Source organism: Heteronotia binoei, chromosome 11 (assembly GCF_032191835.1).
Source record: "Heteronotia binoei isolate CCM8104 ecotype False Entrance Well chromosome 11, APGP_CSIRO_Hbin_v1, whole genome shotgun sequence".
NCBI lineage: Eukaryota > Metazoa > Chordata > Lepidosauria > Squamata > Gekkonidae > Heteronotia > Heteronotia binoei.
This window is the reverse complement of record NC_083233.1, coordinates 51164452-51191014: the sequence shown is the minus strand read 5'-3', so window position 1 is coordinate 51191014 and position 26563 is coordinate 51164452. Positions and strand designations below refer to the sequence as shown.

The 26563-nt window shown below is 45.1% G+C and overlaps 1 protein-coding gene across 5 annotated transcripts in view; it reads right to left on the bottom strand.

Moving 5' to 3' along the window:
- The window catches only part of MSI1 (musashi RNA binding protein 1), a 61475-nt gene extending 35204 nt beyond the window's left edge, over window positions 1-26271 (bottom strand). For 3 of the 5 annotated variants that reach the window (XM_060250376.1, XM_060250378.1, XM_060250381.1), the window contains exons 1-6: window positions 25364-25606; window positions 24793-24833; window positions 24213-24294; window positions 24013-24097; window positions 12099-12140; window positions 8839-8931 (exon numbers count right to left, since the gene is read on the bottom strand). In XM_060250376.1, coding sequence (XP_060106359.1) covers window positions 8839-8931; window positions 12099-12140; window positions 24013-24097; window positions 24213-24294; window positions 24793-24833; window positions 25364-25422 — 402 coding nt within the window. In that variant the 5' untranslated portion in view covers window positions 25423-25606. Of the gene's footprint in view, window positions 1-8838; window positions 8932-12098; window positions 12141-24012; window positions 24098-24212; window positions 24295-24792; window positions 24834-25363; window positions 25608-26179 lie in introns of those variants that run through there. The other 2 variants (XM_060250379.1, XM_060250380.1) reach the window with 2 other exon arrangements.
- Between the last annotated feature and the right edge of the window lie 292 nt (window positions 26272-26563).

Sequence of the window (26563 nt, the reverse complement as noted above, 5' to 3'; positions counted from 1 at the left end):
TTCCATTGGTCATACACCAAAGTCTAGCCCAAGGCTTCGCACCTATGCTTTTCAAACCACAACTGAAAAAACTTGAGATGTAGGTAGTGTTTTCCACAGAGCCACAGAATATCATGCCATGCTAAGGCCCAGATTCACTTGCTGGGGACGGGGAGAACAACATTAGATCCACATCCCATAACATGGAATACATACAGGTTAATAAGATTCCCTGTGCTACTTCCAATCAATGGATCCCAGAAAACAAATACATTTGTCAAAAACTTGACAAAACACACTTTATTATGCCCCAGACTCAGTAACAAACACAGCTGTGTCACAAAACTCAGGATGTGATGCTGGCTACAGAATTCCAATTCTAGAAAATCTTAGCCTGAGAGAGAGAGAGAGAGAGAGAGAGAGAGAGAGAGAGAATGAAAGAGATTATAGTCCTCATAGCTGCAGAATGAGATGTTCCTGGAAACGTCAGGGCATTTTCTGATGACTTCTCAGAAAGAAAGAGATTTAAGAGATTTCTCAAAAAGAATAGGATTTGAGTACCATCCATTGCTCATTGCCTGTCCCCATCAAGTACTATGCAATGACCACCTTCTCCCATATGAACCTACCCACTCATTCTGGTCATCTTTGGAAGCCTTGCTTTAGCTGCTCAGCCATCTGAGAATAGACATGGTGACCTGAGAAAGGGATTGCTCATTTGTAGCACCAAACTTTGGAATTCCCACCTCAGGGTGATTGACCTGTCTCTCTCTGTCAATGCCTCCTGCCAGTAGGTGAAAACATTTTTTGTTTCATTTGGTATACCACCCCCCCTTAACAGTTAACGGCCTCCTCCCTGGTTCTGGTAGTGCTGCATGTTTATGTGCTTTTACTGAATTATCTGCTTATCCCTCAAACTCCATCTCTACCTGCAATCTCCTATTAACCCTATGTGCCACAGATTAAGAACATAAAAGAAGCCATGTTGGATCAGGCCAATGGCCCATCCAGTCCAACACTCCGTGTCACACAGTGGCCAATGTATACACATACACACATATACATACACACACACACACACACACACACAAATATACTGTGGCTAATAGCCACTGATGGACCTCTGCTCTATATTTTTATCCAATCCCCTCTTGAAGCTGGCTATGCTTGTAGCCGCCACCACCTCCTGTGGCGGCTTGGATGAAGAAGTACTTCCTTTTATCCGTTCTAACCCTACTGCTCAGCAATTTCATTGAATGCCCACGAGTTCTTATATTGTGAGAAAGGGAGGAAAGTACTCCTTTCTCTACTTTCTCCATCCCATGCATAATCTTGTAAACCTCTATCATGTCACCCCGCAGTCGACGTTTCTCCAGATTGCCCATCTGTGAATTTTTGGCATTTGGCATTAATAGCAGAATGCCTGTAAACATTAAAATGTCCTTCATGAAAAAGTGGACTTTTTGTTTCCATTCTGGTAGAATGCAAGTTCCTTGACAGTATGATTGGCAGGATGTAAGATGCAAAAGGATGAGAACCACTAGGGTTGCCGGGCTTCAGCCCAGGTGTGAGTTACCCTGCTTTTGCAGGTCCCTCTCTGCTGCTGACCAGCTGGCTGGCAAGGGGAAACCCTGCCTGCAAATGCCCCTGAATGTGACAGTGACTTCACCCAGAAGTGATGTTGCCACTGTCCGGGTGATGCTCTAGTTTTTGGGCAAAACTCTATGGTAAAATTGGGCTCAAACCCAATGACATCAGCAACGTGATGACACCACTTCTGGGTGATGTCATTGTGGTGTGTGCTTCATGTGCATACAAGAGCATCCTGGAACGGATTTCCCCATTAGCAGCCAGGTAGGACCTGGCAACCCTAAGAACCACTGACATCTTCATCCTTATCTGAGAAGTGAGGTGGGCAAGCTGACTCATGGTCTCGTATCCCAAAGAAAGTTGGTGCCTCTGTCTCACTCTCCCCCCAAGAGTGTTTTCTTATAGAACAGGGAGATAGCACAGCAATCACAACCTGCACAAATTGCCAGGATAGACAGACAGTGATGGCTGTGGGGAAAAGCAGGGCAGGCTTCCAGGGCCTACATGCAGCCTCCCTGAGGTACAGCTTATTAGAATGTGCTCTTCCACTGCATTCCTGGAGCAGACCAAGAAGCTGAGCTGCACAGAGTAATTTCTATCATGAACAGAAACAGGCCTACCATGAGGCAAGGGTGGAGAGAAGATTCAGGGTGCCCCTAAGGACAACAAAGAGAGAACTACACCAAGAGACCCATGAGATACTATTCAGCAGGAAGTTATCCTATGCAAGCCCCACTGAACTGAGGGAGCTGCACAAGAGCACAGCCAGCAAAGAAAAGGATCTGTCCCAGATCCAGGTGAACTGAACAGCTCAGACTCCCATTTGCCACTGTTCAAAGCTGAACTGCACAGTAGTTAGACTATGTGACATTCACTAACGCTGGCCTCACTTGCATGCTGGGCAGGGGTAGGGGGAGTGGGGGAGTGAAAGGAGACTGTTTGCTAACACTGACTGTCTCTTCCAAATAATCCACCTCCATCACTCCCCACCGTAGGAGGCACAAGTCAGCCGAAAGCTTTTGAGGAGGAGTGCATGGCTTAGGAGCGTGGGAACATTCAACAAGCTCTTCATTTGTAGACAGAGGACGCAAATAGCAGCTCTTCCCACTCACCCCAGCCAGCCCTCATCATCTCATTTCCGTTCTACCTTCAGACATCCTATCTGTCTGAAGGCAGAGCAACAGTCAGCAAATGAACAGACACAGGAAGAAAAGCATCTTGCATTTTCACACACATACACACACTCACACACCCCTCATTACATATTACAGAGGCCTAGTGCTGAGGGAGAGGGTAAATCTCTTTCTGGATTGTGCCTTCCCACACCACAGGTGTAGCCAACGGAATGATCCCCCCTTATGAAAAAAAAATCCCCTGCACATAGAGAAGTGCATATGAAGGAGAGGGATCATAGTCCAGGCTTCTCCCTGTAATACCAATTTTCTATATGCAGAATTTTTTCTTTTTAATTGAAAAGCTCAGTCCTAGGTTTATCATCTCAGCTGCTATTTCTGAGATCTGTGACTAAGTCAACTCTTGTGCTTTGAATAAACCACTGATAGTCAAGAACCTGAGATTTCCTACCCCCCACTACAGTAGAAATGTATTTCTGGAAAGTCCAGGGGCACTGAAAACTAGGAAAAGGTGCTCTAGTCTCCAGAGGAAATGAAGTGAGGGGCGGGAAATCACTCTACATGAATCCTCCTCCGCTTCCCAGTGTTTTGATCAAATATGTCAAAACATCTGGGAGAGAATGGAATTATCATTCTTTCAGGGATAAGAACAACTGGGCAACAAAGATTCTCATGTAAATCTGATGCTAAGGAAATGTCCCTTCAGAGCAATCTGCCCGAGAATATTTATTTATTTAAACATTCAATTTCTAACCTGCCCGTCCCTGCACAGCAGGCCTCAGGACAGGATACATCATAATAAATAGTTAAAACATATCCTTACAACATTAAGGTCATTCCATCAAGCCCTGACCTCGATATCTCAGGCAAGTCCGATCTTGTCAGATCCTGGCAGGTACTTAGAAGGGAGACCTCCTTGAAATTCCAGGGCTGGGAGGCAGAGGCAGGCTGTATCGAGCCAGTTCTCTGAACATCCTCCATGTGCCAGTAGAGGTTATCAGAAGTCGCCATGACTTCTCCAGACATGCACATACATCCGCACACACACACATACAAAAAATACCAAAAAAGTCACTCCATCAACAGTAGCACTTTATAAAATTAGAGCATTGCTTTGTAGCCTCAAGCTAGCCAAATATCGTAGCCTCAAGCTAGCCAAAGAGAAATCAGTGGCAACAGTCTTCTTCTATTGTGGTCTCAAAGCCATGACTGGCTACTTTCAAACACAGCCACTAGTATCAAGACTTCAGTGACTGAACCTGAAATACAACAGGCAGAATGGAAGTAGATCAGTGTCCTAGTATTTAAATCAGATCTAGCCAGTCCAGAGGCTCTATACTCCCCATATGCCAATCATGGGGGTAATGTTGCCCATCTCTTCCATGCCTGAAGCCTAAGCATACACAATACGCAGTAGCCCTCCGGACTAGATTGCAGCCCCTAAAGTTCCCATTGCAAGCCCATGCCAAAGAGGATTTACCCTGCAGTCCTTGTAGTGGGCTCAAAGTCTTTCTGTCTTCACTGCAATTCCTGTTGACATGGAATTGTCTCTCCTCCCCTCTTTTCTTAAATACCCTCTTTCAAAAGGCTCAGCAACTAGATTTAACACATTCCTAATGAAAGCTGTTTGCCCTTTGTGACACTGGGATAGACTCATTCTCCTAACAAGGCATGCTTCTGTTATATGATTATTTTTCACTGCAGCATAAGCTATAGCTTGCTCATTCAAGTGACCTGAAGTAGTTTGTACCTTCCTGCAGCATATCTGCCTCTCAGCTCATACCTTGATAGCACCATATATGGACCTGTGTTAATATCAGCTTGTAAGTAGACAGGTTCTTATTAACATAGATCCATGTATGACTGGGAGAACCATAGGCAAGGGGGGGGGGGCTGTGAAATGTGCAGAACCTGCCTCTCAGCACTTGGTCTTGCTGGAACTCTGGGCAGTTCGCTGTTTCTTTATTACTCTCTACTTCTCACAGTAGTTTACTTACCTTTATAGTTAAAGCTTTTTATATCCTGCATGCCCAATAAAATGCTTCCAAAGTGGCTATAGCTCCCAGGCAGTCTCCCATCCAGGCAGATTACAGGGCCACATCTGCTCAGTTTCTGCTGCAGGGTCACATCATAAGCCAGGACCACACTCTGGGCCACTCCCCAATATATGAAGCAAGCTGGGTATTGGCTAATTTAGATCTAAGGCTGGATTTGCAGGCTGAGCAAGGACTGAGGTTTCACAAACAGAAAACTGCCCTCACGTCTGTATGGATTGGTCAGCCCTTTGTAAGGGCTTATCAGACCAACCCCAAGGGTTAAAAAAGCTCTTGTGCTTGCTGAAGCAAACATGATGAGGCCAATAAGTTAGTGGGTATGGCAAAGTCTATCCTAATAGCAAGATGCAGCTCTGTACAGACAGCTTTGCAAGACTCCTTACACTACTGAAAGTCTCTTCAATCTATTAATTATGGAGAAAGATATGCACAGATCACCTCTCTTTTTCACTGATCCTATTTTTGACATTCTACATTCATCCGCTAGGCATATGATTCAGGGTATGCAAATAGATTTGGGGTTGCTAAACACATTGCTACTGAGATCTTCTACACTGTGATCTTCGAAACTACAAACAAAAAAAAATTAACACAACAGTGGGGGGAAATATGAAAAAACACTAAACAGCTGAAATGTATTTTTCCTAAATCTAAGTCTAACTATACAGATAATGATAGTCTATCTACAAAAGTCTTTGGGCACACTACGTGAATAGAGAAGAAAGGGGTGAGGCTGGTTTTGTGATTCTCAAACTGGAAGACAGAAGAGGGGAAAAACTACACATTGTATTTGTACCTTTGATCTATGGAATGCTGGGACACGAAGGTGCCCCCTTCACTGCCAACTACTGATCAAAGAGCATCCATGGCCACATGGGCAGGCTCCTAAGTCCTAGGGAGGGGCTCTGTGGAAGCAACATCATAGAAGAGAGCTTAGGTATACAGCACACGGAGTCATACAAAAGTGAGTGTGTCGGTTCTGTTGACTGGAAGACTACAGCAGCTGCACGTTTAAGTTGAGTCATCCCCCCAAGAAAGCATTTATGAAACAAAGTCAACATGACAGAAGGGGGAAAAGAGCATTAGGCACAACCCATGGAAAGAGCATCTCTTGTGTGGACAACTCTCTTGAAATGAATGCCAGTTACGGATGCCATGCTCCAGCACAACTCATGTTTTTATCACAAAGAAGGTTTTCCTAATGGATCATTCCCAGCAAGCAACACTCCATGCTACACTAAGGAAAGGGCACTGATTCCCTGAAAGTTAAAACTTCTCTGCTGGTCACTGACTATTCCATTCCTAGCCATTCTCTCTGCATGAAAGTCAGGAACTTCACCAAGCCTGTTATCTCCTGATTCATAACTTCTGCCTAAAGGGCACTTCAACATATTTTTCTTTCAAGTTCTCTGACCATACCGAGTGTCCCGCCAAGCCATTTGGATAATGGAAATTAAACCGAATTATCCAAAGGTATCCTTGTACATACTGTCCCACCCAACCTCCATGCCACAATAGTGCCAGAAAAGAAACTGAGAGGGCAGAATGGGCAACCTACATTCCCAGGAGGTCAGCCTCTGTCTACTGTTAGAAACTTCCCAAATGAAAACATCTCATTTTACATACTTGGTTTTTAAAAAATACATATACACTCATAAGCATCTCACTGATTTGAAGGGGGTTCTGTCCAAGCAGGCACATTTCAGATTGTACCCCCTCTCAAAGATGAGGGAGCAGGCCATTTGGGAGAAGGGCAGGGGACATTCATCTCTCCTTGCTATACTCACAACAGCTTGCAAGTATTGTAATTCCGTTTCACTTGCCTTCTGCTACTGTGCTGTGATACTGTGAGCATGGTTCCTACCGCTGACTGCAAAAGAGTGCCAGGGTGTCCCAAGGTAGGCTCACAGAGTACTTTCTCATACTTTACACCCAAAGTAAGATGACATAACGCATGAACAGATACTCCAAATAGATAAATAGCCAAGAACAAAAGTGTTTACAGCACCAGTGTTCTGTCCCAATTAGAATTCCAGAATGCATAATACAGGACCTCATGGAAGACTGAGAGTTTAAAATATATCCAAAGCCCTTGTGATTGGCTTGGGGCACAGATGCCATACAAATTTAGGTCCCCACAAATAAAGAGTGCTCTTGGCTCACCTATGTAGGGCTACCGGAGTGGAAATGGACAAAATTACGGGATCCTGGTCACACTGGGGGCCTATAAAGCCAGGCAAGTCATGTGATCTTTTTGAATAGAATGTATGTGTAGTGTGGAAAGGACCCAGAACAAATGTTTTTAGCTCTCAACAGCCTGATCTTACCATGAGGTAAGAGATGTCCAAACATCAGACTTTTGGGTGCCATTGAGATGTAACATCTCCAGAAATTCTGAAACCAAGGGGTGGGGGAATGATTTCCATTTCCCTCCAAGAAAACATATGCAATACTAACTTTCCTTTCAAACCTAGATTTATTTTCCTGCTTTATCATAAAATGCATCATTTATAACTTACTTAGCATATAAAGTTGTATCAATTGACATTTATGAAATGTACAAGTTTAAAGGCCTTAGTCTTGCAGGCAAAACTGCAAATACACGAAATGCCAAACTGTGAGAAAGCTGAAAGCTGCTACACCCCAGATTAACAATATTTAATTCATTCCATCAAGAAAAAACATGCTTCATAGTATTTTTCAGTGCTCCCCAACATTCCCAAAGAGTTCTCAGACTTTTTCATGCTATATGTTTTGAGAGCATGAAACCTTATTTTTAAAAGCATTCAATTCATTTACATTTTTGGCATTTTTTCAAGGCTCCCCCAAATTTCCTAATTACCCAAAATGGCCTAATTTTTCCAGCGGCTAAAATATTGAAAGCTATAATATTAAGTGGGAAAAACCTTGTATTTAAACCCATTTTAACTATTTCCAAAAGAAAAGAAATATTTCATATAAATTTTATTCAGTGCTCCCTGAATTTTTTTAATTTTCTCTACCAGAGAAATGGGGGGGTGTTCTTGTGGGGGGAAAGGGCATTGCCCATTTTTTTTCTATCCCCCCCCCAAAGCCATCACATTTCTACTTGCGCTTAACAATGGCAAAGTGAGACAGAGAGGTCTGCCCCCTGAAGCATGGTACATTGGGAAAGTTTCCTTTAAAAGTCCTGTTGAAACAGACAGGAATGTCCTCATCCCATATTAATTAATATGGAGCAGGAAATGTGATCAGTTTTCTTTCTCTTAGTGATCTAGTTGCAGGGTAAGGATGGAGGATGTTAGAGACTGAAATTTTAGAAAGGGGGAAAGTCAACTATAAGGCATAAAATCAAGGTTTAGGAATGAATTGTTATCTGTAGCAGAGCTCAAGCACAGTTGAGGGACACATGACTTAAAACACTGATGATCTCTGCTTAAATACAAATTATATCTTTTAACCATAAAGCATGCATCAATCATGCCACAAAGTCCCCAAGTGCATCTCAGAAGTAACTGAAGATAGGACAGAAAAGGAGTTCCAGCTTCCTCAGTCCTGCATACTTTTGAAGGGCCCAAAGAATACACTGTACCAAGCCAGACAAGAGACAGGTCTTTTCTCCAAGCTAGAATTGACCATTTTTCAACTGGCCACTGTAGCCATGTTGCTGAGAACAGCTTGACCAGCAGGAATTAGCAGTCAAACAGGCAAGTATTTCCATGGTGCATGAAGAACTCCACCTGCTATTTTCTGCAGAACAAACTCCTGTTCAAGATGCAAGAAGGTACAAGAACATGCCGGGATGGTTTCTCAGTCAGCTAGGAGAAACCCAAACTGGCTTTCAGTAGCACAGCAGGAAACCACTAAGCCCCACTAAAAGGTTGCCCCAAAAGGCTCCAAGTTCCAACAAATCCCAAATGACCAATTCTGTATTGGTTTGTAACTGTCGTGGTTTCCCCCAAAGAATCCTGGGAAGCACAATTCGAGGAAGGTACTGACAATTGCCAGATTTTCCTAGATAGTTTCATAGAAATACTATCCCCAGGAGACAGGGAATCTCTTTCCCCAGTTAAGTCTACAATAAACACACACAGAGAACTTGCCTTCCCAAATTGCTCAAAATACTGTTTTACGTCTTCCACAGTGGTGTTCACAGACAGGCCTCCCACAAATATCTTCTTGGTCCGTGTCACCATCTAGAAGACAAAAAGGGAGCGACAGAGAAGTGGGCAGCAGACAAACACAGAACTCATCCCAACAGCTACAAAATCATTGAACCTCATGCAGTCAGAAAAAAAGTTGGCCAACAACCACAGTAATGCAAGGTTATTCAGAAAGCCTGTGCATGCAAGCTCAAACAAGCTACACAGTAAAGAAAAAAAAATTGGCCTCCTGATAATCTCAGGTTTTTTTCTTATTTTTTCTTTTTAAAAAGCATGTTTCTATCCCTGAAGGTTGTGAAGATTCACTGAACTGTACTACCAGCCAAATGTGGCCACTGCTGGGTAAAGCCTCAGCAGCTGGAAAATGGCTCTGGTGCTCTGCATTGCTCCTTGCCCACCCATGGCTAAATTATGTAAAATATTTATTTATTTATACCCCACTTTCTCCCCAATAGGGATCCAAAGCAGCTTACATTGTTCTTCTCCCCTCCATTTCATCCTCACAAAAACCCTGTGAGGTAGGTTAGGCTGAGAGTTTGTGACTGGCCTAAGGTCACCTAACAGGCTTCCGTGGCAGTGAGGATTCAAACCTCGGCCTCCCAGTTCCTAGTCAAAACTGAAAAATTCTCTAAACATGCCAATTTTGCATAATTCTGATTCCTCTCTTTTAAAAATAATATAGAACTGGTTGCAGCCGTCTGGAAACTGATATCCATCAATCCTGTGCCTCAAGCGACAGTGAGGGACCTCAAAGTGGCCTCTTGGCATGGCTATCTTCCTGCCCTTCCTCTCCTTAAAAATCTACCCAGCATCCCCCACATACACCTCAAACAGAGGAGATGGTAGTAGACCTGGAATCTCTTTCCCAAATGCCTCCTGCTCTGGGGCAGCTCCTGCTCAGTTTATTGAGGTTGTGCAGGAAAACTCCCCACTGGATCCTGCTCCATGCATCAGACCTGCCTGCCTCCCACTCCTACTGACACCCCAAATCTGACACCTGGCAGCAGCCTCAGTTTGCCTAATGGAAGGGCCATCTCTAACCTGAGGGGAACAGCCACCATGAGAGGTATTCCTTGGTGCATGAAGACCAACCATTTTCTAACACACAAACCATACTGGGGAGCTGTCAAAGGAAACACTGCCTTCCCTCAGCCCCCAGCCCCACAGAGTTCCCACAACCCAAAAGGGGGCCAAAGGCTGCTGCAGAACACGAGTGTCCTTTGAACCAGCTTTGTGCAGCTGCCCCGTTGGCCACGTCCCTGCACTGCTAAGAACACATGCTCCTAATTACCCCAAGGAGCACAAGGCTAATCCACAGCAATTCCCAGGCTTGGAAAGCAGCCCACCCAAACACTAAAGCACCTTCTGTCACCAAACTGCTTAATGGAATTAACCCAATTCCAACCATGTGCTTCCTGGCTCCAGTTACTTGGGATACCTGAACACTCGCTATTCACGGCTCCTGATCCCCTTCACTACCCTGCCCACGTCTTCCTTGCCCTTTCTCTATTTGCATGGCAAATTCTCTAGCAAGGCAGTCTTTAAGAAGGCAAAAGAGAAGAATTGGGGGGGGGGGGCGCTCCTGCATCTTGAAAGGCAGTAAGTCATTTGTCAAGAAAAACTAAAATCATGGGAATGTCCTCTGTTCTTTAAGGAATAAGACCCTCCCCCTTCAGGCTGGGGCGCAACTCAGCTGACCTATCATTTGAGACCCTTGCTCCAGCCTCCAGAATGGAAAGCTAAACTTTATTATGCAAGTAACAGGCAACATAAGCAGCAACCCTGCATCTTACTGCGGCCTACAGTAATTGATGTTCAGATACCATGTCTGGTTTAAGCAGTTGTCCAACCATATGGATAAAGATCAACTGCATGTGTTCCTGGCAAAACGTCCAAGTTTCTGCACCAAAAAAATCCAAATCAAATGGCCAGTTTCACAAAACTGCATATCTGATTATTATATTAAATGTATCTGCAATCAATATGTGTGTGTGTATATATATATATATATATATATATATATATATATATATATCTCCAAGTATGTGTGTGTTGCATAACTGGAACTTCTGGATGTCTTTCAAATAATTTGGAAACTGAAAAGAAGATGTGCCTTAGAACTGCAGGGAACAGAGAGAAGTTTTATAATGTGTTGTTGTAATGTTTGTTTTATTAAATTGTTTTGTATTGTTTTAACATTGTTGTTGCCCACCTTTGAACTTGGGAGAAAGGCAGGCATATAAATAGATTTAAATAAGAAGCAGCATGGGTATTAGTGTTAGCTGAGGAGGGATGTGAAGATTGAACAGTAGCCAAAAGTGAGACAGGCAGATATCATGTAGGGTGCTTGTGTTGAATTCCCCCCATAACTGTAAGTTTTCCGCAGCTCATCTCTAGCAACTGAATTTGCCCACATCTTCCCATTTTTTATTCCATAATGGCTAATAATTTGCTTTTCTTAAAAATAGATGTTGAAATACTCATGAAACCAGGGCTTTTTGTGTAGAAAAAGCCCAGCAGGAACTCAGTTGCTTATTAGGCCACACCCCCTGACACCACCATTGTTTCACACAGGGCTTTTTTGTAGGAAGAAACCAGCAGGAACTCATTTGCATATTAAGCCACACCCCCAACACCAAGCCAGCCAGAACTGCATTCCTGCTCAAAAAAAAAAAAAAAAGCCCTGCATGGAACACAGTGTTATTCTCCAAATATGACATTACTATGCCACTTAGAAAAAGTGCTATTGTGATTGCTCTTCTTCATCACCACAATTTGCATTTATGATACAGATCAATTCTAACAGTATAACTTAATTCTCTCTCATTTTAGTCATTTACTAAAATATCTATACCCAACACTCATTAGCTCTATTATTGGATGAGTACCTATAACCATAAATTACATGAAAATCCAAGATTCTGCCAGGTTCCCAAACTAAACTTGTAGTCTCCTTCCTACATCACCTGCCTATATCGACTTTGACCTCATCTTGAGGACCATCAATTTTCACTTCAAAGCAACATCAGGAGCCTCCAATGCTGACTGAAAGAACCAGCACACTCTGCATCAAAGGATGCTCTCACATGGCAATGTTGAAGCTGGAAGTCAGGAGAACAACCAGATGGGGAGGCCCACTTCAACACCTTAATGCAAGAAGGTGCCCCCACTCCCATTTTCAAACAGAAAAGATTACATACCTTCGGTTGTGCTCTGCGAGGAAATGCCACCTTCGGATCAATCTGAAAGCGGAAAGGAATCAGCTAACACTACACAATCTTTCACAAGAGTTCTCTCTTCAGTCAACCACAGAGAAGCACATACACATCAGCTGAACAAATATTTGTATGCATCATAAACCCACACCCGATAATAAAACAAAACAACCAGTAGGACATCTTTGGAGGCTACATTTGTTCAGCATGCTACATTCCATCAACCCAAAGAGCAAGCAATGTCCTCCAGAAAGTCTAACTGTACGAGCACCAGTGAAACAAATGGGAGATTTGGAAGGTAGCACCTCTTTATTTTACCAGAGTTTGTGTGGGAAAGCTTCCCGGTAGATTGTGCCCAGTCTTTTTGTTGTTGTTGTGGGTGTTGCTGTCAAGTCACAGCTGACTTATGGTGACCCCTGGTGGGGTTTTCAAGGCAAGAGACTTCAGAGGTGGTTTGCCATTGCCTGCCTCCATGTCACAATGTTGATATTCCTTGGGGGTCACCCATCCAAATACTAGCCAGGGTTAGAAATGCCAGGTCCAATTCAAGAAATATCTGGGGACTTTGGGAGTGGAGCCAGGATACTTGGGGGGTGGAGCCAGGAGACATTGGGAGTGGAGCCAGGAGCAAGGGTGTGACAAGCATGACTCAACTCCAAAGGGAGCTCTGGCCATCAAATTTAAAGGGACTGCATACCTTTTACATGCCTTCCCTTCACTTGGAAATAATGGATAGGGCCTCCAAACTGGGGGATCCCCTGCCCCCACCTGGGGACTGGCAATAATAATAGTAATAATAATAATAATAAATTTTATTTGTATCCCGCCCTCCCCGCCTAGGCGGCTCAGGGCGGCTAACAACCTTTTATACATGTACAATAATAAATAAAAGCTTTAAGTTTAACAATAAAACATTTAAACATTATAAAAACCAGTTAATTTTAAGAATTCATTATTTAAGTTAATTTAAGTTACTCTGGCAGCAATGGTGGCATTCTGACGCTGGTTCTGCCAGGGTTGACCCTACTTAGCTTCCAAGATCTGATGAGATCAGGCTAGCTTCTGGCTAGCCAGGTCAGCGCCTACTGTCTACTCAGGTTAAAAACTTTTAGAAATGACACCCATGTTTCACAATTTTTGAGAGGAAATAGTTTCAGACAGGTTAATGTGAAGTTGGCACTCAAGGGTGTTTTCTCAAGTAAAGGTGCATGATTGCTGCAAATTTAAATCTGTTTCAGTCCCATTTAATTAATATAACTTTCTCCAAAGATCCCTGGGAACTGAAGGGTTTTTTTTCTATATTCATTGTTAGAGACATTTCAATCTTTCACAGTTCCAAGAACTCCTTATCTGAGAGCCAGTTTAAAACTTGTTTAAAAGCACAGGGTAGGAATCTCCGGAGAAAACATACATGTATTCCAAAACTGTAGACTTGTAGACACTCTCTTGACTCTCTTGGAGTTCTTATTCATTGCAGTGGGATTTGTGTTGCCTAGCTTCCTAAGTCCAGTTCTGTTTAAACAACTTCATTATGTTTAAACGGTAACCATATAAACTAAGCTGATTATTTCTGAATCTGATAAATATCTTCATTATGTTGCATGCTGATTTACTATCCAACCTCTGCTTATATGTATGGACTTGTAAACTCCATTTCATTGTATCAGAGGAAGTGTGCATGTACATGAAAGCTCATACACTGAATAAAACTTTATTGGTCTTAAAGTTGCCACTGGACTCAAACTTTGTTCTACTGTTTCAGACCAACATTGCTACCTACCTGAATGGTACACAGTGGATTCTAATTGAAATCCCTTCCTAAATCCCCCCCTCCACAGGCACTGCCCCCAAATCTCCAATAATTCCCAGGCTGGAGCTGACAACTCTAGTATTAAAACTACCTCCATTCAAGTATCTAAAGTTTAGAAAAAGCCAGTTAGGCATATAGAGGTGGTGTTCTGAGTCATTTTGTTCATTTGGAATGGGAGTCTGAGATAGTGTGCACTTTCGTCTCACCAGGTGGCAATCATGGAAGGGAGTCCATCCCCCCCAACCAAATGGCAGGGTGAGCTGAAGCAATTTGAGAGCAAACTGCTGTGTGAGGTGGTGGATACAAAGTGCTCTCATTTGCCAAATAAAACAAAACAAAAAAAGTTTAATGAGCCCAGGACCAAGATTTGCAAGATTTGCAAAATTCTCTGTGTATTACTAGGGTTGCCAGGTCTGTGTTGGAAAATACCTGGAGACTTTGGGGGTGGATCCAGGAGAGGGTGGGTTTTGGGGAGGGGAGGGGTTTCTGCAGGGTACAATGCCATAGAGCCCACCCTTCAAAACAGCCATTTTCTCCAGGGGAGCTGATCTCTGCCAGCTGGAGATCAGTTGTAAAAGTGGGAGATCTCCATGCAAAACCTGGCAGCTGGCAACCACAGGAACACAGTACCTTTTACCATTAAAATGCCCAAGAATTCTGTTTATCATAAAATAAAGATTATTTGTCCCATCTTATTTATCACATAGAATCCTCCTATGGTGTAACTTGGTGAAGCTTCAGAAAAATCCAGTGTAGCATGGATAAATGATAGAAAGTTTAAACACTTGCTTCACTCATAACACAAAAAACCCCTGCAATTTATTTCAGACTTACATTCTGTCAAAAATGCCCAAATATTGCAATGGGTCATTTGGTTTGTTAAAATGCAATGGTTTGATTAAAACCAACTGCATATTTAGAATCACATCTCAAAATTCTCACTTAAACATTTATTGATGTGAGGGTGAGTTGGGAGTGCAGGCAGAGGGCTGGCCCTAGACTGTCTGGCACCCTAGGCAAGGCTAACATCTGCTCCCCCCCCACGCCGTACTGATAACATCACTGAGTCACATGGGGAGCACCCTATTTGGCACCCCCAGAAGGCTGGCCCTGTGCAGGTATAGTTGATGAAGTAAATCTTCTCCATGGATTGTCTACTTTACAGAAAAATGACTGCCACCTGTCTGGCTGAAAGCAGAAGAGGAAGGCTCAGCTGCAGTAGCAAAGCAGTTATTTGGGGATCCCTAGAGAAGGAGGTAGGCAAGGAGTTTTTTTCTCACCACTGGAAGGAACAGAGTCAATAGCAATGCCAATTCTGAAAAAATAAATGACAGCATTCTGTAGTGGTTAATGTGGAATATTTGAACCTGAGAGACTCATGTTTGACTCCCTACTTTGCCATAGCTCACTGGGTGACCTTGGGCCAGTCACACTCTCTCAGCCTAACCTACCTCACAGCATTGTTGTTGTGAGGATAAAGTGGAGGACTGGGGAAATGATGTAAGCCACTTTGGGGGGCCCATTGAAGAGGAAAGCAGGGTACAAATATCTAAAGAAATTGGCAGAGGACTTTATTACCTTTAATCGCTATCCAGACCAAATGGCCAAGCCACACTGGTTTACCATGTGATCAGTCTGCACACAATCAACAAACTGCTTGTATTTCAGCCCACAATACCTGATCCCCTTATCTGATGAAGTGTGTTTAACTTGACTCCTGCTTTGTTAAAGAAATAAACGACAGACTGATCTATCTCTGTACATGGTGTGGAAGTTAAGGCAGAAAGCTTAACTTAGAATTTCCTTTGGTAGGGGAAAGCAGAGAGGAAATCGCAAGATCCTTAACTCTTAGAGACTTTTATGATTTTGAATTTTAATTAGTAGCAGCTAAGACATGTTTTGGTGCTTGAGACAGAAAAAATTCAAAAAGGCACCATCTCTCCTGCTAAATCATCTCTTGGTAGTTTCTTTTTGCATATATCTCATTAAAATTAACAAGAGATATTCAAGACGTCTGCTGTTCACTTCAACATGTTTTACACAGGAGAACTTCCTGGTGGATTGTGCCCCTGGTCAGATAAGTGGCTGCCTCCCACTGTTCTGCTGACCTAGTCACCTGACCTTGCCTTTTCAAAATTGCCACTTCAGAAAGAAGTCAAGAATTCCCATGCTGGAACATGCCCAAGTCCATCTGTTCCTGTTTTTGGCTTTGGAAGTCCATCCAAAAAGCATATAGGCCAAGGCCTTCCCCATGTTGTTTGCCCCCATCATCTGACACTGATAGGCAATGCTTCTGTCCCTGCAGATTCCATTTCACAGCTATGGCAAAATGTCATTAACAGTCCTTTCATCCAAGAGTTTGCCTGAAGAAGTACTTTCTTTCGTCAGTCCTGAATGTGCTGCCAATAAACTTCAGAGCGACTCTAAATTCTACTATTATGAAAAGAGAGGGGGGAAAAGATCCTTCTCTCTCCACACCTCTGGAAACTTTATAAATCTCCTTCCTGCCTCCCCCTTCGGTTGTCTTTTTTCTAAACTGAGAAATATCATTCTCTTTAGGCTTTACTCATCAGAAGGATGCTCCAATTCTCTCTCCCTTTTCTTATCTGTACTCCATAGAAGCAATCTCTGCTCCCCTTACCTTGGTATTTATTAATGTCAGCTCTCTCTTTCCCTCTCCCACCCTTGCATTTTGGCAAAGGTAGAAATCCGGAGTGAATTCTGAGGACAGGGGACAGAAGGAGCCCAGGAGGCTGATGGAAGATAATAAGCACAAACAATTATCCCCTGTCTTTTCCAGTTCTCAGCCAGCGACATTCAGCTCCTGCCAAGAAGATGCTTTCATATTTCAACAAAAGTTTAACTTGGGCTTTTCTTTCTCATTAACCCCAGTGCAATCTCACTGGACAGAGATGGTGTGGTTGAGGCTGAGCTGGACTGGACTGGAGCGTCAAATTGTTTAAATAAAGTTCTTCTGTACAACTAGTAATTGTCATAGGCAAATTGAGGCAGGAGTGGGGGGAGCTTGAAAGGATGTAAACAGAGTAAAGGGGTGAGGGGGAAAGGCTGGCATTAAAGCACTTGGGGAGGTTCTTGATCAGGGGTGGCCAAATTTGTTTAACGTAAGAGCCACATAGAATAAGATGTTTGAGAGCCACAAGACATGAACGTCAGATGTTTGAGAGCCACAAGGAAGAGAGGAAGGAAGGCAAATAAATGGAGGAAGGGAGGGAGAGGTGGAAAGAAAGCAACCTTAAATGTATTTTCCAAGCTGCTGGCTGGCTTGGAGATTTAAAGAGACAAATGCCTCCTCCTAGCTGGCTGACAGGGTGGTGGGGGTTTTGAGAGCCACACAATATGTGTGAAAGAGCCACAGTCTGGCCACCCCTGTTCTTTATCAATGCTCAACAAAGCAAACTTCCTTTGCAAAATCATATAGAAGACTGTGAAAATGGTATATTTATAGAATATTATTTATTTACTTCATTTATACCCTACCTTTCTCCCCAATGGGGCCCAAAGGAGCTTACAATGTTCTCCTTTCCTCCATTTTAGCCTCACAACAACCCTGTTAGGTAAATTAAGCTGAGAGGGTGGGACTGAGAGGGATCATGCAGCAGGCTTCAGTGGCAGAGTGGAGAGTCATACCAGGGTCCTTCTGATCCTAGCCTGACACTTTAACCACTACACCACACTACTGGCTCCTGTCTTTATTAATAATTCCAAGGTATACAAAGGGTTTTAGAAGTCTTGATTATCTCACTGGAATTGCCATTTGGAGAAGGCAAGTCGGAATTCTGCCACAGTACTGGTTTTGAAGAAATAATAAAATGCAGCTGCGGCAAATGGTCATAAAATCAACTTTCCTCCCTAGTTTAATTTTGGATGTATCTGAGAGTATGCCTTTGAATTTTACAGTAAACTTGCCCCTGCCACTGAAATATCTTTGCTCAACCTACAAAAATTTGAAATGGTACTTCTACCCAGGGCATTTTTTGTAGAAAAAGCCCAGCAGGAACTAATTTGCATATTAGGCCACACACCCCTGACGCCAAGCCAGCCAGAACTGCATTCCTGTGTGTTCCTGCTCAAAAAAGCCCTGTTTCTACCCGCACAGCAAACTTATGAATTAAATTAAGCAGAGCACAAAAGAGAGACTTGACCAAAACCACTCATTGAGCACCGCATCCCAGATGGGATCTGAATATGGGTTTCCCAAGCTGATTCTCCACAGTGAGGAACAGCCTTGATGGATCACATTAAAGGCCCAACAGCAACCCTCCAGAAGCCTTTGTGCGATCCCAAGAATGATGTAAAGATGTAGAGATACACAACTTTTGAATATAACTCTGTTTAACTATCACAGGTGGCTACCATTGGCAATGTAACATCACACATCTACCTGGTCTCCCTGAAAGCCATCTAAGCCTGTCACTATCATTCCACATTGTAGTCTTGGAACTCCAGATATTCTCTGTATATTCTCTGGAAAAAGACACTATAAAAATACATGTCAGACTTCACAGCCTTTTCCCTTGCCTCCTGTCCTCCTTTTGCCAACCACTTTCCAAAGACCTAAGCAGGATGCTAGCTTTCTGCAGAAGGAAGGGGAGGGAGTACCCCCCACCCAGCCAATAATAACTCTTTGCATCATCATCATTGTTGTTATTATTGAAGTATTCATACAGTAGTTTTCCAAAGTACACAAAGTTCTTTATTCCACTAATCTGTACAGTGAACCTCTTACACCCATATCACAGACCACCTACTGAGTCCATGATTCAGCTAGGATCTGAACCAGGATAGCTCATGGCTTCTGCCCAGAAGTGCCATATTATGCACACTTCCCTGCACAACAGACAGAAGCAGCCGATATCAAACAGGAAGGCACTTCTGTGCCACTAGTCTGCTGGAGCATGCTGATTCTCTCCAAACAAGGGAGCTGTGAACCAGGAAGGGCCCCCCCATCAACATTTTGCCTCTCCTATGAACTCTCTGGGTGGCTTTCCCATGGAACTGCATGCTAGCTAGGAGGCAAACACTGCATTCCCACCCCTACATTTGCATCTTAGTATAAATGTGGAAGGGGGGCATTTGCAAGGGAAGATCAGCAGGCAGAAGTGGGGTCCTTAACGCTTGCTCGTCCAGCTGATTCTTGCTAGCAAAGTCTGCTCCCGGCCCTCGTACAGCCATTTTTAGCCTATTTTTTCCCCAGCTGGGCTCCAAGAATAGAAGTGAGTCTAGCTAGTTGGAAAATAGTCCTATAAAGGCAGCTGCAGAGAAGAATCACACTGTGGATATAATGTATGTGAAATACCTGCATACCTCTGAAGTACTATATGAATGCATACTAAATAATCATCATCCTCATTTAGAGTAACTTTCTGCTTTCATTTTAGTTCACATGGCTCAGTGACCTTACCAGTAGAACCAAGGGCACAGTCTGCATCCTCAAAATCCTCCTCCTCCTTCTCTCCTCCCTAACACCATGTAATTACCACTAAAGCCCATGTAACCACATTTAACTGACTGGCTTCGTCATCTGAGGTCTCCATTGCCAAGCTGATGTCATAGCCAAACAGAACCACAGAAGACACGTTGGCAGCAGCTCTTTGGTGCTAGTTTGATTACAAGTTACTTCATACTAAACTTAAAACTCACAGAGAAAAGGCAAAAACGCTGAAATCTTCTAGCCAAGTCAATACACCTACGAAAGCATGTTTCTGTATTCAAAATCCCAGAGTCCTCATATTTCATTCTCAGTTTTGGGGGAAAGAATACTGTTTCTCTAATTCCCCAGGAAAAGGGGGAGGAGAAAAATCAAATTATCTTCACACCAAAGAGCAAGCTAAAAATATTAGGACCAGTTCACAGCTGTATGGTTATCCTATATACCAGGGGTGGCCAAACTGTGGCTCAGGAACCACATGTGACTCTTTCACACATATGTGTGGCTCTCAGAAACCCCACCACCCCATCAGCCGGCTTGGAGAAGGCATTTGTCTTTTAAAATCATTTAAAGTTAAATGTATTAAAGAATACATTTAACTTTAAATGATTTTAAAAGACAAATGCCTTCTTCAAGCCAGCTGATGGGGTGGTTGGGTTTCTGAGGGGTTTAAAGTTAAAGTTGCTTTCTTTCTACCTCTTCTTCCCCTCAACATTTTCCTTCCTTCTTTCCTTCCTTCCTCCCACCTGCCTTGTGGCTCTCAAGCATTTGGCATTCATGTCTTGCAGCTCCCAAACATCTGACATTTTTCTATGTGGCTCTTATGTTAAGCAAGTTTGGCCACCCCTACTGTATACCATCTCAACAGACTTTACAGGCATAATTTCCAGTTCCACTTCAAGCAGAATGCTTTCCAACAAAATCAGTTCATATGTTTGCCTACAGTTCTTCAGCCACAATCAAGTCTTCATCTGTTTGAACAAACTCTGTTTCAACCAGAAGACAATTTTCCTGTGAGCTGAGGGTCCAAGAACGAGCTGCAGTGGCAGGAGGGGGAATCCTGTCCCTTTAAAGAGGTTTAATATGTGGAAACAGGGCAGGGAGCTAAATAACATAAACTGCTGTTGTTTGCAGCAGATCAAATTAATATTAAAGAGACAGCTAGAGAGACCAGCTTAGGTTAAACAGCATCGCCTGGTAACTGCTTGCAGTGCAAACCAATATTAAAGGGACAGCTAGGGCAACCAGTTTAAAAGTTGGCAGCCCAGCCTCCAAGTTGTGTCCATAGGGGAACACATGCAGGCTGTAGATTTGGATAGCACCCAAATGTGCTCCCATTTGAACATTACAAGAAATGCCACTAGCCACATTCAGAATCACATGCACTGTGAGAGTTCCCTTAGAAGTCCGATAAGATTTTTAATGGGTTGCCTTTTAACAGCCAGAGCTCAGGGCCTAAGACAATGTTAACCATTTTCAGCAGGCACCAACTCATACTGGAACAGGCCTTTTGTCTCAATGGTTTTATTAGGCAGTTGTCTTAACTGCTGTTACAGCTCTGACATACACACACACAATGCCACCCGTAAATTACTAACAACATCCTAGAAACTTTAGAGTGTGAAACCAGAAGAGGATATAACTCCACACTTATATCCACTAGAGAAAGAACCAAAGGCCAGGTGAAGAGAAACCCAGAAACCCTATAATAAGACAAGGTGGACCAGTAGATTTTGCACACCATTAAATGCAGTGGAGTGGGACACAGACAGTGGTGGCCTATGAGGCACAAACCAAAAGGTGTTCTCCCCCATTTAGGGGGTTTGAAGAATGAGAGCTGTGCTTTGCTCTTGTCAATCAGTGTACATTGTGTGTGGGGGGCGGGAGAATGCTGCCATTTGGATTTCCTACCTTAGGCACCAACACATCTTGGGCTGGCCTGAGAGGAGTGTGTGCTTTAAGCTCCAAACAAAGAGAGGGCTCTGCCGAAGTTGTCACCACGCTGCCTAATTCCTCCCCTCCAGCCGGCGAACCAGACGCATCAGGGGATTTCAATAGTCATAGGCCAACCCCCATCGTGTTCTCTAAAGCACGAGACCCCTTCTGTTCTCCCTCCGTTCACTTAACCCCTCCCCCCACCCATTCCGCCTCACAGGGGAGCCCATGGCATAGTTTTAAAAAACACAAGAGGCTGCACTGGGCCAGAAGGTGGAGAAGAATGGGAGCCAGAGAGTCAGCTTTCATCTCGCCTGTATCACTAGAAATATTCCCAAGGATTAACCAGGCCACTGTGGACATTCATCACTTGCTTCTTTCAAAACAAAAAAGGGAGGGGGAATGACCCAGCTCCCACAGAAATCCATGAGAGGCCTGTCTTATTGGGCACTGCAGAAAAGTTCTCAGAAGGGAGAAACCTTACCCCCTCTCACTCTAGAAAACCTCTTTTCTGCACAAATTCCCAACAGGATTAGCCATATTACTAAACCCCAATCCTATGCATAATTACTCAGGGAAAAAGTCTCACTGGCTTGGGGGGGGGGAGCAGGGAATGCTTTCCACTAAGTGCATGCAACATTGCGGCCTCCATAGCTTGTATCACAAGCAGTCAAAAGTTCTGCAGCCCATTAAAGGTTATCAAAGATATGGCGGCTGAAGCTTATTCTTAGCCAAGGCCACCTTCATCAGATGCATGATGATGAAGCAGACACAGCACCTATGCCTAAAAATAGGGGAATATCAACTTTTTAAAAATGTCTTGATTCTGCCTTAGCTCCAGGTTTTAAAAAGTTTCATTTTGTTTGTTTTGGAACATCTGTGTTTGGAAATTGTAGAATAAATTTAATGAGAACATTGCAAGAAGATTCTGAACAAAGCACCAAAAGGCAATCCGTAGATTTAAGCAAGATCACTGATAACTTTCAGCACAAACTTTGCAGGCAGTCTCTGCTTCCTCCTATTTACTTTGGTACAGAGATTTGCCAGAAACTGTCAAATTACACCCAAAGGGACATAATCCACCTAGAAATCAGTTTGCACAAGCCTCATTGAAGTGATTGGGAGTTGTGTAGCTTCTGTTTGTATCAACGAGACTTCAGCAGAACTGCCTGATGACTGTTTCCTTGGACATTTCTTTCATTCTCTGAACCATTTTTAAAAGCATACTACTATATCTACATGTGCCAAAACTTTTGCCCCATAACAATCACAATTCCATCTCAGAAAAAAACACCAGATCCATAAGACAAAACTTGGATAGCAAGAAGTTCCATCCATCGCTTATCCCTCCCTCCCCCTACAAAACATACACAAACTTAGCATGGAATACAAGAAAAGATGCAACATAGGCCTACAAAGTCATCAAGAGCCAGAACTGTATCCAGTCCTAGAAAACCCAGGTTCAGATCCTAGCACAAATACAAATCTTAGGTTGAGTGGCTTCAAGTGCCATCCTAAACTGGTCTACTCACAATCCTGTTCACGCCCGTTCAATGATACCCAGGAAAGTATTCATAGGGCTGTGTTGACAGGTAGCCATTATGAGCCTATGAAGTATCCAAACAACCAAGAGAATGTTTAGAAAACCACAAACCTCCAGGAGATATCTGTTGACCATGTCAGAAATCTTCCTCCCCCCCCAAAAAAAAATAGTCCCAGAACCCATTTACAGCGTCAGAGCATGATCCTGGAACATATGAATAGTGTGCCCCTGAGCATATACAGAAAGACTGCAGTATAGCCAGTACAAATCTCTTTTTTCAGCATCTGGGATTACAAAAGAGAACTTCAAGGACATGGATTCTTTGCTGTCTTGTGTCCCACAGAACTCTCTTTTGAAAAGCAAAGAGTTTGAGTTGAAGCAGTGATGGGGCTCCAACTGAGTGAGGCCTAGGGATCTGTGAGAAAAACTTAGCTTTTGGGGGCCAGCCCAAGTCATTTTAATACTGGAGGGGGAAAATCCAAATCAAATCCCCCCTTTCCCCTAATTAAAATACGTTAATTAATGTGTTATACAGCTCTGGTTCATTTAAACGAAGGTTGTGCAGGAAAACTTCCTGGTGGATTGAATCCTGTGAGTTGGAACTGATCCTGCCTTTCTTAATGGTATGTCAGATTTGCCCTCTCACATTGTCCCACAGTAACATTGGCCCTCTGGAACAGCTACTTGCTGTAGATGGAGCTATGGGTGGTTAAAGAGAATAGTTCCAACCTTCAGAGAAAGGTCCAGTGTCTACCAAGGTAGTCCATAACTGGTGGAAGCTCCAGGGTCACATTTCCTTACAAGAGACATCACAGTATAAGAGGAAGAAGCATCTGTGGGGTACCTAGCAGTCCCCCCCTCCCAAATATCCATCAGCATTACATCTGCCTTTCCATCACATCTGTCTTTCCCAGTTCATCATCACCCTAAGTCTGTTTCTCAAAGACAAATATATAAACAACCAGAAGAATGTTTAGAAAGCCACAACACCTGGCACACACTTCACAACCCTGCTCAAATCAGAGAAGATGGTGGTTCCAAATCTAATATCCTAGGCTGGACCAATGCTTCCATCAATACTCAATAACCAGTGATCAGATATGACAATTCGGAACCTATTGCCAGCCAACAAATGGCTATAAGATAGCAGAAAAAGACTCACCGTCTTGGAGTCCAGTTCGTGTCTGGATTGGGCCAGAACCTTGTCCACACCAGCTTGGTCCATGAATGTGACAAACCCGAACCCCCTGCATCCCAAAATCGAGAGAACCAGGCAAGCACAGGGAAAGAGAAAAGAAAGTTGGTTAGAATGGTGCCAGGCAAGCTCATGTTACCAGGAGGAGCAATGCACAGGCACCTCACCTGGATCGCTTTGTCAGCGGGTCCCTCATGACCAGGCACTCCTTCACCTCGCCAAACTGGCTGAAATACTCCCGCAAGCCTTCTGCAAAAATAACACAAGGACACCAATGGGTTTCCATGCAGGTGACAATACCCACCCCTCCCTCAAAGCCTTTCCCTCCCTCCTCCCCAAAAGCCCACAGAAAGAGGGTGGGAAGGGGGGAGGTGTGATAGTATTAGACCTCTACTGGGAAAGATCGTAGAAAACATTCTGCAGCCAAGGTGGAGGATGGAGTAGAAGCTGGACGCAGGACCCCAGCACAGAAAACCGCCAGGCCCCAGCATGAACAGGAGGAGGAGGAGGAGGAGGAGGACCCACCGCCACCCCTTCCCCAAAGCAGATCACAAAGACCCACATGCGCATGGGGGGGGGGCGTCAATCTGGGTTACAAAGGCACCGCTGAGAATCCCACCTAAGTCACAAGGAGGGAAGAGTTGGGAAAGTTTGGACTGTAGGTGCCGCTTGGGCAGAACCGAACCCAGCCAATGATGGGACCAGGAACAGCCTCTCGTTCGCTCCCTGCCCCCCCCCCCCGCTCACCTTGCGTGGTTTGCCAGCTCAGTCCTCCGATGAACATTTTGCTAAGGAGAAGGGAATCAAACCAAAACACAACCATTAAAAAAATAAATCAGTTTTCGAAAGAAGGCATAAAACCGCCCGCTCAAAGGCAAGAAGTGGCCCGGGCGCAGGAGGCAGGGCCGGGGACCTCGCGGAGGGAGGATCGGGCCGCCGCTCTCGGAGACCTCCGGAACTCCTCCATCCATGGCGAGGGGAAGAGAGTGGGGGGACCGGTGCGCCCCCGGAGCGCCTGGGAAACCCGATCGGGGGCGGAGGAAGCGGGCAAGGGCGCCCCGGGATCCGGTGGGGGCGGGCTGCCCGGCTCGACAAGAAGGAGGCGCTGCCGGCGGCGGCGCACGGAGAGGAGCGCGGCGCGGGGGATCGGCCATGTTGGCGGCTCCCACCAGCCACCCAGGAGCCTGCCCTAGCCACGAGCTGCCGGGCGTCGTGGGGAGGAGAGATGCTGCCGGCTCCAAAACCCGAGGAAAGGAGGCGGGCGGGCGGGCGAGCGAGCGAAAGAGGAAGGCGAGAGGGGACTGGCCGGGCCAAGTACCAGGGATCGTGGGGAGAGTCCGGGGAGGCGAGGCCGGGCTGGCTGGCTTCTGTCTCCATTCGGACCTCTTCTCCCTGCGAGGAACAGAGCCACACTCCCGGGGCAGCTGAGCGTTGGAAAAGGGGCCGGACGGCCAGGCCATGCTGCCCCCTCCCCCGACCCCTCTCAGCCAGGCGGGGAGGGGAGGAGGGGAAGGGAGGGCCGGGCCCGGCGGGGACAACCTGCCCGGCTCCTCCCACCCCCGGCAGGCGGGCAGCCGGCGTGAGCATAAAAACCCGGCTGCCGGCCCGCCCGCAACTGCACTAGGGGCTGCTGTTGGGGGGACGCTTCGGGATGCCGCGGCCATGCGCCCAGGGCGCACGGACCTGGTCGGCTGCTTGGGTTGCCCCTCACTCGCGGGGGCGGCAACAGCAGCAGAGTTTTGGAGGGAAGGCCACGATCCGCGCTCAGGCACCTCTCCAGCCCGGGAAGGGGGTCGGGATGATTTCCTCACCTGCCTGGATGACCAACCCAAAGAGAAGAATCCACTCTCGGCGCGCCGGGAACAAAGGGGGACGCCTCAAGAACCTGGAGAGGCGGCCTTGTGCGAGGATCCGCGCTTAGACTCGGGGCCGGGGAGGGGGCTTTCTTCGAGGTCGGCGGCAGGAAGAGTTGGAGGGTGGGAGGGCTTGCGACTTAGGCCCACAGATCTGGAGCTGGGGGTGGGGAACGGGACTTGGCGCCTTAGCCGGGGAAGACTTGGACACGAACAAGGGACGCTCAGGACGCGTCTAAAGAAACCCGATACAAGCTTTGTTCTCGATCCAGAGATGCTACCTGGTCAAGGAGACCTCCATGGTCAAGGGCGCAGGGATGTGGGCCTCCCTCCTCCTCCTCCTGGGCCCACCTGGTGCATCATTACTTGCCCACTGGTACCAGGCGGGTAATGATCGTGGGGAGAGCCCGCACTTTAAAGGGTTAAAATCAATCCAACCGGCAACAATAAACAGCATGTGACACGGCAAGTGTAGCCTGAGGGGGAACCGGCACGTTGGGAGAATGGGACCGTATTTAAACATGATACTGCCAGGGCCTCCCTCCTCCTTTCCCACTTAAGAGCACCCCCCCTCCTTGTGCAGCTGCTCCAGTCACCAATCCTGAATCCACTTTCCACTAAGTCCCCCCAGAGAGGCCCGCTTTGCACAAACCATGGAAGGTGCA